The sequence below is a fragment of the Diplotaxodon limnothrissa genome, linkage group LG5 (genome assembly GCF_057381915.1).
Source record: "Diplotaxodon limnothrissa isolate DT_005_m linkage group LG5, D_limnothrissa_male_GT1.1, whole genome shotgun sequence".
Classification (NCBI taxonomy): domain Eukaryota; kingdom Metazoa; phylum Chordata; class Actinopteri; order Cichliformes; family Cichlidae; genus Diplotaxodon; species Diplotaxodon limnothrissa.
In genome coordinates, this window is record NC_140600.1 from 8,010,401 (window position 1) to 8,023,392 (window position 12,992).

Here is a 12,992-nt window from a genome sequence, read left to right on the forward strand (position 1 = left end):
TCTGTACAGAAGCGTAATTCCAAAACTATATCTACATACATTTTTTGGTGATCTCAAGACAGTAAGAAAGTCATGAACCCTTCCTGGCTGTAGCTTCTAGACATGAACACAGAAATTATCCTTTCACTTGAGCAAGAAATCAAATATGTCCATTTCCCCAAATGCTGCACAATTCCTTTAATCAGAACTCAAATGATGACAAAGAGGAAACCAGACTCTGACAGTCTGTACTGCCGGCTATGAAAACACAGCCATAAAGATTTGAGAAGTTAGATCACATTGTTTTGTTTATAGAAGTTTGTAAAGTTCAGCACAACTGTTTCATAGAGGTATGTTAAGAACATTTAAAGAGCAATTTGTAGCTATTACCTCAGCATTCCCACCGATCCCTGCCATTACCAGTTACTTTTACACCAGATGTTAGATACAGTTACAGGACGTTGTCTGGCACTGCTAAACATAAATCTACAGACAACACCAAGACTTATAGTCATTTATCCTGCCCTCCATTTTAATGCTCTGACCCCAATCTGAATCCTAACTTTAACTCCAGGCCGAGGAAATAAAGATATGCAATTTTTTTCTCCCAAGTCTTTGCAACCAGGGGTGAAATTAACTGATATACATAAAAAAAATGTACATTTTTTCCCAAATAAGTCCAGTTTGCCTCCAAAATTAGTAGTTTCGCCTTCTACACATTAGTCCCCATCACTGAAGGTTCACTTTATACCCCTCTGTGGTTTCTATTGGCAAACTTAAAAGGCAGTTTTTTCTGCACCTGCAATCTGCTTTGCAACCCACTTTAACCCAACTCTTCCTTTCATCCTGTGTCTGACTTAATGTCATGTATGTTGTCTGCTAAAAGCTCAGAGTGCTGCATAAGTCCCAGTCCAGCTTTGTCTATTCTGGGCTACAGTCTTGTTTTGCTCTGCCCACCTCCAGCTTCATGTTCTCACATGAAAGGTAGAAAAAAATCCCAGAACAGAGCCTTTTTCTCCAAATATAAATTGGACCTTGGACCTATCCTGGTTATAGTTAAATTTCTGTTCTTATATTTTGTCCTACGTAGGTGACTGTGACCTGTTTGGAAATTATAGACTCAAAGTGTTGCGATGACAACACGTTGGTCCCAGAGTATTGTAGCTCTTTTTCACTTTAATGAATGGCAATCATCTTTCTCAAAGCCTTGTTTAGGTATGGTTTTAGCCTTTGATTTGTTTAGAAAGACAAAGATGTGGTCATTTGCTTTTTTGTCTCACAATGACGAGAAGCTATTTATGCAAATACAGTAACTCAGTGTTTTCACTTAGCGCACAACCATGTGGCAGCTCCTTTAGGTTAAAGAGATATAGATTTCTATCTCTCAGTTATTACTTTCGTGCTGAACGTACTTTTGCTTTGTAGCTAGAAAATTAAACAAACTTTGGTGGAAAAAATGGGAGAGTAGACAAGAAGTATCCTGAGATGGTTGTGCATATTTTCATGATATACTCTGGAAATCAACAAAGCAATAACACACATTAATGTGACCTATCAAAAGCTGTTCTAAACATTTGCTTGCATGGATATAGATAAATATCATGCAAATATATACCTACACCTGTTATTCATGCAGCCTTGCTAAAAAAAAAAAACCCCAGAGCCAATGGCACAGCTTAAGACAGTGGTGACTGATGACATTAGCAGATATCAGACAGACTCTGTACTCTCCCCATCCCCCAAAATGTCTTAGGAATATTTACACGGCTGGATGAGCTTTCCTTATAAACCATTCACTCCACAGCCACTAAGGAGTGCAGAGTACAGGCTTTCAGTGGCTCACTTTTTCAAATCAGTATATAACTTTTATTCACTCTCTGAGGTGACTAAAAACACTAGAGCTACAAATCCTGAACAATAGGATGTTTATCAGTAGAATGACACTATTGAGCCCCGAAATTACAGGATTCCTTTCCTTGAACTCATGTTCAACAGGAACAGCTGCAAACAGGAAAGAAGCTCAGGAGCAGTACAACGTATAATTTTTAGTGAAAGATTTATGACCTCCATTGAATTTACTCACAGTCACATTATTCCAAAATAGGTTGTGTCCTAATGGTGGCATATTTATACACAAAATTATATTTATTTGTGTAGTTTCACCACATCGGGTCTGTAAAATGATCCAAACAAAGAACTGGTAGAACTGCTCATGACCTACAGGCCTATTGATCCCGTGATAGGGATCAGTACTGTCTGTAGACACAACCTGATTAGCATGGTTGGGAACTGCTGACGTGCATCACAGTGCTGTCACTGTTCAGATTTTTTAAGATTTTATCAGGGTTCTTATAATAAACAGGATATGGTGTTTACATGAACTGGACCCCCATACCAAAAATCTGCTGTATTTGGTTAACATGTAAATATACTCACTGAACTCACACGTCTGCGTGTGGCCCAGAATTCCCTGAAATACTGCTCCCTTAGTGTCTTTACACTTGTGACCATGAGATCATTACTGAACCTCTATGAGTAATCAGAGCAAAAGGCAAGTGTAATAACCGAATCTCCAAAACTGCACCAAAGTAGTGGAAAAAAAGAATATTTTGGTGGCAGTAATAGACTACAGGAAGTTATAAATCTTGGTATTCTAAACGTCTGTAAGAAATTTCATTTCAACACTGCAGACTGTAGCCTAGATGTAGCCACATTACATTGGTTATTAGTTTTCCTTAAAAAGCCTCAATACAGCATTTTGTTCACCAACACGTACGTTTTTCTGGAGCCAGTTTTCAGCTGCTGATATAGATATCTGCTAATCAGTGTTAAGTAACAAACCAATACAGTGTTAGAAATTCCCTCATGACCTCTGAAGCACTGCGTACTGTAATACTGGAAGGACCATTAGAAATGAAAAAGAATCAATTTATTATGCAGTATTTATGAACAGGGAAACTATCCAAACAAATTGTAAACCGGCTTTATAATAACGTTTAGTTGTGTGTTTTAACAAGCAAGACAAAAGCAAAACAGTCCACTACAGTATCTCACTAAGATGAACACATATAATTAGTATGTAATATATAATTTTTTATACATCCTTCAGTCCATGAATAGCCATATAGTCAGTGACACCTTAAAGGCAATCGCACATAAAGCATCTTAGGTGTTAGGCAGCTTTATTGTTCTCTAGATCCTCCTGGTGTCGAAAACTTTACAGTCATGGCAAAAAGAAAGTACATGCTGTGTCTGTTCTAAGATTTTATATATCAAGACATAATCAGAAATTATCAGTGTCATAACATTAGGCAAATATTACCTGACACATGCCATATTACACTGTGTCAGTATTTGCAAAATAGCTGTATGTAAAAAACTAAGGACACCCCATGTTTCAGTAGCTTGGAGACCCACTTTTGGCAGCAATAACTTGAAGTAATAAATAATTGTTTGCTGTATGATTTCATTGGTCTCATATTGTGGACCTGCTCTTCTTTACAACACAGTTTCAGTTCACTGAAGTTTGCATCACACCATTTCAGGGTCACTGCAAAAAATACTGATTTGCTTTTTCAACCATTAAGTTAAACACTTGCTGCTTTGTTTAGGAGCATTGTTACATTGCACGATCAAAATTGGGTCAAGCTTTAGCTGTTAGACCGACGGCCTCATATTTCACTCGTGAATGCTTTGGTATACTGAGCGGTTCATGGTTGAGTCCAGCTGCTGTAGCTGCAAAACAAGCCAAGATCATCACGCCTCCACCACCGTGCTTGTAGTTGGCATGGTGTGCATGTTTGTGCTGATATGCTGTGTTTGGTTTTCTCCAAATATACACTCCACTCAATTCAATTTTATTTATATAGCGCCAAATCACAACAAAGGTCGCCTCAAGGCGCTTTATATAGAGAATGTTAGAAGAACACTGTTAAAGAAGCCTTGTGGTTGCCATGTTCTTTTTGGGGGAAAGGGGGCTTTCTCCTGGCAACCCTGCCCAACAACCCATACTTGTTCATTCTTTTTCTAATGTTACTGTCATTAACTTTGACATTTAACATGCTAACTGATGCCTGTAGTGAGTGAGCTCAACTTTGTGAATAATCTTCCGCACTGTAGAATAACGAACTACAAATGGTTTGGAAAATACCTTATAACCCTTCCCATTTATCTCTAAGATTAGTGCTGATGTCTTTTTTCCTTAGCAACATGTTAACACCTGAATGCTCCGGCACAGCAAACTGCCAAACCTTCTGCTGCATAATTCCTGTTAAATAAATAATGACCTGATATGTGATATGCCATGTTTTGTACTTCTGTCACATTCCAGATAGGACAGAATTCTTTCAGCACATGAGAAGGATTTAACTGTTTGTCTACAGCTCCGAAAGCTGTAGTAAACATTAGATGACTTTGTTCTCCAAACCAAGTCACTCGTCTGCATATTCCTAGCCTAATTAAGAAATGCTCCAAACCTCTCTAATTTTTGCATAGTTTTGATTTCCTCAAAAAGCCACAAGACTGTCATCCCAAAATGCTTCTCATTACTAAGTGAATACATGCACTGTCCTAACAGAAAACCTAACATATAATTATTCACCACAGCACCTGATATGAGCTAGAGAAAGCTTCCCAAGGCTCCCAACAGACAGACAGCGAAGCAACTGCCAGAATGCATGACAGCCTGCAGAAACTATCCCATCAGCAGAATGAAAATTCAGCAGTTGCATCCCTTTCCTGTGTTGTTTACTCATCGCAACAAGCACTAGATTCACAGGAAGACATTCAGCTGCATTTCTCTGCTGTCAGTACGCTTGAATTCGGTAGAAGACAAAATGTGGTATTGTTCAGCATAGGCAGAAAAAAAAAGATGTGTGTAAACCAACATCTCAGGAACCACTCCACAATATTCCCTCTGACTGCCACAAGCTTAGTTGAGCAAACTCACGTAATCTTAACCGACCTCCTTAAATGAAAATATCTACATTCATTAAACCAACATTGACTTTAGTCTGTGAGCCCCCAGGGATGACAATGGTGTAAGTGAACTCCAGCAAAAGTAGCTTTACATTTGACTTCCAATGGCTGCCAGCTACCAGCTGCTCTCCGGTGTGGTAACATAAAGCAGATTAAACCTGCAGCAAAACTGAACTACAACCCTGTCATCATCGAGGCTTGCAAACATAAAGTGCTTTTAGGTGATGTAACATATCTTCCAGAGGCTGTCAGCAGCTGTGAACAGCTGGCTAAAACAGGGCGTTTTGACTGGACAAACCAACATGGATTTGTTTGTCTCCAGGGAAAAATAGAAAAATGTGGTTGAGAACTTTGAGGGTATTTGTTTCTGTCAGCTTGTTAGCAGTTCAGTTGTAACTGGTAAACTACCAGCACTAGGAAGACTGTGTAGGGGGGTAATGCAGTACAATTTACTGTTAGTTGTAGATAATCAAGGTCGCTCCATCCGCCCTCTATAACACTAACTGCTGACTCTGTTGCAGCACTGACTGAACAGCTTTATCGCTGTCTTGATGCACCCTAGTCAATCTGAGAACTGATTGTGAACGGTCACAAGGGCAACAAGATCGCAGGTTCATTGAACAAAGTTGCATTCATTTTGGTCCTGCCCTGTCTCTTTCTCTAGTGTGACTCTAGCATTCATCTGATGTACTGACCAGAGACAGCACAATATAAAAGATGGATATAATCACTATGACGTCACCCACAGTTTGTGATGTTCCATTTTGAAGGCTGGATATGAGTCGGTTTGTTTGTTTTATCATTTTTGTTGTTTAGAAATCAGATGTGACACATAAGGGGCGGGCCTGGCTTGGAAACCACATGTTCATTCGCTTGTCAATCACAATATGTCAGCAAATGAGCATCTGCTGAAATATTTTCCTTTCTAAAATTTGGAATAACCAAAATTTTCAAAATGATTGGCTGAGACCATAAACTGAGCAGGGAAGTGTTATACAGAGGACCAAGTTTGTTTGTTTGTTTGTACTGTTTGTACTGTGACGCGGTTTTGTTTAGAGCCATTGACAGAACATTGTACAAAAGACTAAGTATTGGTGATTTATACATCTGGCTACACTGACCTCCACAAACAGTACAGTTCATGACTCAGTAGTACATTAATGTAAAATAAATACTTTTCTGAAAGAAAAAAACTTTAAACAAATCCATAAATTACTGCTGCTCATTTAAAAATATATATGAAGGAGGAGGGGAGGACGTAGCTCAATAGGTAGAGCATTCGCCCCATGATTGGAAGGTCAGGGGCTCAAATCCACCAAAGAGCTACCCTGAGGTAGCCCTGAGCAAGGCACCATCCCTACACACTGCTCCCCAGGCGCTGGATTGGTGGCTGCCCACTGCCAGAGAGTAATTTCCCTACAGGGGATTAATAAAGTATACAAAAAAAAGAACAAGGCTTTTTTATGTGATATTTCCATACCAGCTATAAAACATAGCAGTTTAGCCAAACCTGATCACAGTTTGTTGTGTGACAATTTAAAACACACGTGTACACGACATCGCTATAACAGCAGATTGTAACATTTTCTATTTGGCTTATGTTGTTTAAAGAAAGTAGTTTTTTCTTTTCTATTTACAGCTACTGTGGATTCAAACTGGGAAAACCAGGTTTTTCTTTTCTAGCACTACACTGAATATGTTTTCACTGACTGAGTCCCTGAAGTATTGCAGTCTACTATAAACGTTTTAGTTTTTCATGGCACTGGCCTCTCAAACAAATCTGATGCAGAACTGTAACTAAGGCTGGTTTTGCTTGATAAACTTCACACATTCTTCAAAATCACTGTGTGTGCTTTTTCCACTAGTGCCCAGAAGAGAGGAGATATAGGTGATGCTAAAGGCTGTCTGTAGGGGAAGGTTTGATCTTTAACTTCATCTCACCTGGCAGTTCCTCATCTGTCAGTAAAGAACATCGGGAAACCCTTAATGCCCCTTCAGTCTTCATTCAGAATAAGACTTGCATTTTTCTTACTTTGCTGTAGGTTAACCCCCTGCTCCCTCAATCACACACAGACACACACTTGTGTGTCTGTTTCCAATCAGAGTTGGGCCTATATCCAGTGTGTGTGTGTGTGTGTGTGTGTGTGGTGGAGGGGGAGAGAGATGTATGTGTATATGCATGTGAGCTTCATTTCATACATTTCCCCCCAGCCCATGCTGTTTAAACCTTTAAAGAGCTGGGACAATGGCCAATAACACAAGTAAACACACATTTAGGCTGTGATCCAAACACAGAGATGCGTTTTTAAAATCTAAAATCTGTTTCTCGTGTCAGGATTGGTGGCTCTACCAGAAAATACTGCTCTGTGTCTCAGGGTGATGTTATAGGGGCGCCAAAAGAGAAGTGGGTTACTGCGTAAAGTAACCACAAGGACAAGATTTTAATCTTACACTAGAAATAAAAAGAAACTTTACAAACTGTAAGGAGAGCCGGAAAACTTCCCCTCGCTGACCTGGAGAAAGAATCCAGCTCTGTGGCCGTTCCTGGCACTTTACCTGGATGAGTTCTTGAAAAATTCCACAGAATAGCCGAAGTAACTCCCCGGGGGTCCAGTGAAGACGACGCGGTTCTCCGTGTCCAAGTTAAAAGCGGCGCCAAGCTGAAACCAAAGCACCACTACAGGTAGAGCCAGCACGGCGCACTCACAACATTTTCCCCAAGACCGGGTAGGTGAAAGTCCAGGAACGGTACCCATCTCTTGTGCTGCGCGTCTCTTCTTTCATTGAACAGCCGCAGCGCCGCAAACGCATCATGCGTGCTGTTCCTTCCGCGGGACGCCTTTGGAGTCGTAATCATAAACTGGTGTCCTGAATATCCTCTCCTTCAGATGCAACAGGTCCGGTGTAGAGTCCCACAGTGAACGATGAACTGTAAAGGAAGAGGGTCAGAGTGAGAGGGAGGGGAAGAGTGCGGCCAGATATGGGGGTGGAGTTTTTAAATATTACCAGACAGTCTGGTTCCCAAAGAAAAAAATGCTGTAAAAAGCTAAAAGGCACGAAATCTGAAATATCACAGCAGAACCTCAAGTGTGGGCTAAAGCTCTTTACCTCAAGGCACCGAAGAGAGAAGTGGTTATTTCAGCATTGCACATTGTAAATAAACAGGCCACTACTGTAAGTTACAGTGACTCCAAGCTGCAGTATCAAAACTGTATTTCACTTCTACAGCAAGAGAAGATGTATTTTTGCAGTACAGTAATCATACTATAAAAACTTTGCATTTTACAATACTGTAATTCAGTAAATTTGTTTTTTAATTTGATGCACATAAATATATATTAACATTTCCACTATATTATTATATAGACAAACAAAACTGCAACACATTTTAGCTAAATGCATATAAATGCTAAATGCAGTCATTTTATTAACGTTTGGATTAATGTTAGCTGAACTTTTTATTTATTCAAATGTAGCCCTGTTAAATCAATTAAACTCTCTTGTTGCCTCATTTCGATTTACATGTCAATGCTTATCTTAAACCAGAGGATTGCACAGGGTTAGAATTAGGACTATGGCTCTTACCAAAGATGGTTTAGACCTCGTAGTTAGATGCAGAAAGATGCCGTGGATTCAAAAATGACAGTAAAGTGCTGTATTTAGAGTGTGACTTACTAGAAGAAATGTGTACAGTACAAAGTACAGTTAATATCTGTAATGTATACATAAATGTAAGGTTTCAGCATTCAGTGTATCCCATTCATCCATTCACTTCTGCTTATCCATTCAGCATTACAGGAGGCTGGAGCCTATCCCAGCTGTCATAGCAGGAGAAGCAGGGTACAACCTGGGCAGGTCACCAGGCTAACACAGGACAGTTGGCAACCACTTGCTGTAACTTTTACGGCTCCCCAACTGTTAAATATTTTACATTTAGCATAATAAGACTATTCTCTAAATGTCATTCCAATCATGTAACAGGATTTGTGACTTGGCAACAAGTTTGGAAGTCTAGCTTTTGCGAAGAGTTCATGATTGAACGATTAGGGAAAAGTGAATCCCATTACTTAACAGAAAGGAGGAAATTTAAAATGGAAACATAGACATCAGGTAGTGAAGAGCGGGGTTTTAAGCTTCTTCTTTTTTTTTTGCTGCTGCAGTGGAAAATAAGACTATGTGACGTCTAAGAGTAAGCCAACAACTGACATTTACTTGTCAGACATCTAAAGTTCTTATGAAGGTTCCAGATTTACCTTCATGTTTTTGCAAGAGTCGACTCCTTTATGCAGTGCTACCAAATCACAGCTGATGCACTTCCAAATTTTACATTAGGTTTCAGCAGAAATACATTCCCAACGCTGCTACACTAATAAATAAAAGAACCGAACATCGGTATAAAGCTCTGTATTGCTGAAAGGAGCTGCAGATTGACGTGACAGTTCACTGGAACATTGTTACTTTGTTTTCATATTGTCATTTAACACCTCATCATTGTACCAACACTGATTATAGCTGCTCTTAGCATTTACAAAGATCTTCCTGGAAAACATACAAAGAAGAAATTAACTCTTTTATCTTTGTTCTTGCTGATTTGGAGTTTCACTCATCCGTGTGTAGAAAAGAGGCTGTATGTTTTCAAAGTCAGACTTACTGTCAGAGTTGTGCTTTTCCTCTACCATGCAGACATGTCAAGGCAATTCGGCATGACTAAACTGGGAAAGCCCACAGAGTTCCACCTTCAGCTCAGTCTCTCGTCACTCTGCTGGGAATAAACTTTCTGCTATCATTGCAGACGTGCAGGCGAGTATACACTGTGTGATTATTAGTCTCCTTTGGTCATGGTTATGTGTATGTAAATGTGCAGCCTATAGTAATAGAGGGCCCCAGATTTGAAAAACAGTGAGTCAAAATGCATTACCTGCCAAAGGCAACAGCACTTGGACAAAGACTGTTTTCACTCGGTAAAAACACATTTTCACATGGCACAGTGGTCCTCGTAGCAACTCATAATACAACGCTTAGTTCCCCTTATAAAGTCACAAATGCCAGCTGATGTGGTAATGTGCTGGGTTTTACGTATTTCCTTGTCCAAGAATGTATTTCAGTAACAGATTTAAATAGCACATCCATGAGACTGAAGGTCTATTCATTAACTTTAATGAGTTTAAAACATTTGTGTTTCCTCACAAGTGCCTGTCTCCACCACTCAAAACCTATTATTTAGCAATATACTATAAGTGGAGATGGTTAAAATTCAAAAGGAGTTGCGGCTGTGAGGTGAAGACCTGGCTTAAATCGAGTATATACATTACCATGTGTTGTACAAACTGCCTGGATAACTCAAGCAACCTGTGACCTTTGTTGACCTCTGTTGGCCTGAGGTATGAACTGCAAACTAGCACCAAATACAATGATAAGGGTTTAGTGGCACTGCTAAACACACAGTGCTATGTATTTGGCTTGAGAGCCATCTGGTGCTGAAACTACAATGTAATATGCAATGAGGCAATAAATTATTGCAGCACCTCCCTAAGTTTCTCTCTACTGACGACAAATCACACGCACTTAGTGTTGTTGCAAACAGTTCCACTGACCCATGAAGGTATTTGTCTTTTTGGCTGACTCTTTATTTTATTTCATTTTGTTCATTTAGACATATATTTTTGTAGATATATAAATAAATTATTCAACTTGTTTTGTAGCAGTTGTACAATTTGATGCAGGGGACAAATGTGAAGACCACAAGCAACATTTTCTGTTGGTGCATTCAAGTGCCCACTGACACTCTGGATATCTGTAACATGGTACTCATATTTATATTCAGTTCAATTCATTTCAATTGAATTTGATTCAGTTTTATTTATAGAGCACCTAATTATAACAACAGTTGCCTTTGTAAGGTAAAGACCCTACAACAGTAATAATACAGAGAAAACCCCAACAAGCAGATGACCCCCTATGAACAGGCACTGGGAACAACAGGGAGGAAAAACTCCCTTTCAACAGGAAGAAAATCTGACAGAACCAGGCTCAGGGGGGCCCGATTTTATTTCATTAATTAAAATGTTAAATTTGGTTGTAACATTTTTAAGACTGCAGCATAGCTGTAACTCTGCTTCTGGAAAACAGTTATTCTAAAGGATTTCTCTGTTCACTGTGGTAAGTTAATTACAGAAGCTGAATACCAAGCAAGTGCTTCAAAACGACAGCTGTGCGTTTAGTTTATATTAGCAGTACCCAGTGCTTGAGATCAGAAGTGGAGACCCCCTATAGCAGAGGTGGGGGGACTCCAGGCCTCAAGTGCTGGTGTCCTGCAGGGTTTAGATGTGCCCTTGATCCAACACAGCTGATTTAAAGGTTAACTGACCTCCTCAACATGTCTTGAAGTTCTCCAGAGGCCTGGTAATAAACTAATCATGTGATTCAGGTGTGTTGACCCAGGGTGAGACCTAAAACCTGCAGGACACCGGCCAGGTTGTTTTGATAGAAGCCTCAAGCTTATCTGTGACTCTATGGGGTCATGCTAGGCGAGTTTGCTGGTCAATCAAATACATTAAACCCATTTTGACACTGTGGGCCGACCACCACCAACACCAGCAGAGGACATAATACCACAATCATCAGCTTGCACTTCACACTGGACTACAAACACCTTGGATTCTGTGCATCAAACTGACTCTAGGGCCTTGATTTCAAAATAAAATACAACATTTACTTTCATGTGAAAACAAGGCCACCGAGCAACAGTGCAGTTCTTTGTCTCCTCAGCCCCGGTAAGGTCTTGTGATGTTGCCTCTGGTTCTGAAGTGGTTCGATATGAGGAACCTGACAGCTGCGACCCCTTTGCTAAACATGTCTGTGTGGGATGGATCTGAAGCCTCAGTCAACTCCTTATGAAACTCGCTAAAGTTCTTGAAGCAACATTTATTGACAATCCTCCCAAGTCGGGGTTCATCCCCGTTGCACTTTTCCTACTAAAAGGGACTCAAAATAATTCTAATAATTTGAGAGGATTGACAGAATTTCTGATTTTCACGAGCTGGTCACCACAAACATCGAAAATAAAGTAACATTTTACAGATAACGAATGTAGAATATATGAGAGTTTTCCTTTTTTAGTTCAATTACAAAATTAAATAAATGCATACATACACAGATGCATTCATAAAGTTATTCCTGCTGGTGACTGGTGACCTGTCCAGGGCCTACTCCACCTCTCACCCTATGGCAGCTGGGATAGGCTCCAGCACCCTCGCGATCCTCAATTTGATAAGGTGAAGAAAATGGAGGGATGGACAGAATAATATCTTTTTAGATACACCATTACTTTACTGAAAATTGGCTTATTAAACAAAGCAATCATCACATCAATCACACTCTCTGCATCTGTGCTTACTATGTGTTTCTAACCTTAGTTTCAAAGCAGAAATAAGCAGAGGGAAGTGCACAGAGGTGACCTTTACTGATTTGGCTCGTTGCTGTGGAAAAAAAGACGACGCTCTGAGCTACAAGGAGCATGCTGAAACTGCAAAAGCTCAAATGCCTGCTGTGCCGGCTCTATCTGCAGTCGCTAATTGGAAAGGCCTGAGAACAGAAGCACACACTGAAACAACCTTTTCAGCATTTCTGCAATCGTTTGCAATCGTATGTGCTTGCAGAGTTTAAAGGGTCTCATTTTCCACTGGTCCACTCACCAGCCATGTGTGGGGACATTATTTATGCCTTTTTACAGCCAAAATTACCTTCAGCTTCACCCCCACACAGGACTGTCTGCATCATGTCAGGGCGAAGGTGATAAGAGACATAACACACACACCTGCTAGGAGTGTCTGCATGTTGTCTTGAGCACTGAACAATGAAGGTAAGGGCACTCTTACCTTTACACACAGAGCAACAGAATTACTGCAATTAAAACAACAACATGTCTGCTAATGTAGGAGTTTGGAAATGTTTTTCTAAGGTTATTAGTTAGGTATTTGCCAAGCCTGAAATAAGCTGCCTCAGGACAATCAGACTTTTTGCAACTGTCATTAGGT

The 12,992-nt window shown here is 40.0% G+C and overlaps 1 protein-coding gene across 1 annotated transcript in view; it reads right to left on the reverse strand.

The window, feature by feature from the left end:
* The window catches only part of LOC146631536 (integrin alpha-5-like), a 56,435-nt gene extending 48,576 nt beyond the window's left edge, over positions 1-7,859 (reverse strand). The window contains exon 1 of the mRNA XM_085352997.1: positions 7,513-7,859. Coding sequence (XP_085209123.1) covers positions 7,513-7,712 — 200 coding nt within the window. The 5' untranslated portion in view covers positions 7,713-7,859. The remainder of the gene's footprint in view (positions 1-7,512) is intronic.
* Between the last annotated feature and the right edge of the window lie 5,133 nt (positions 7,860-12,992).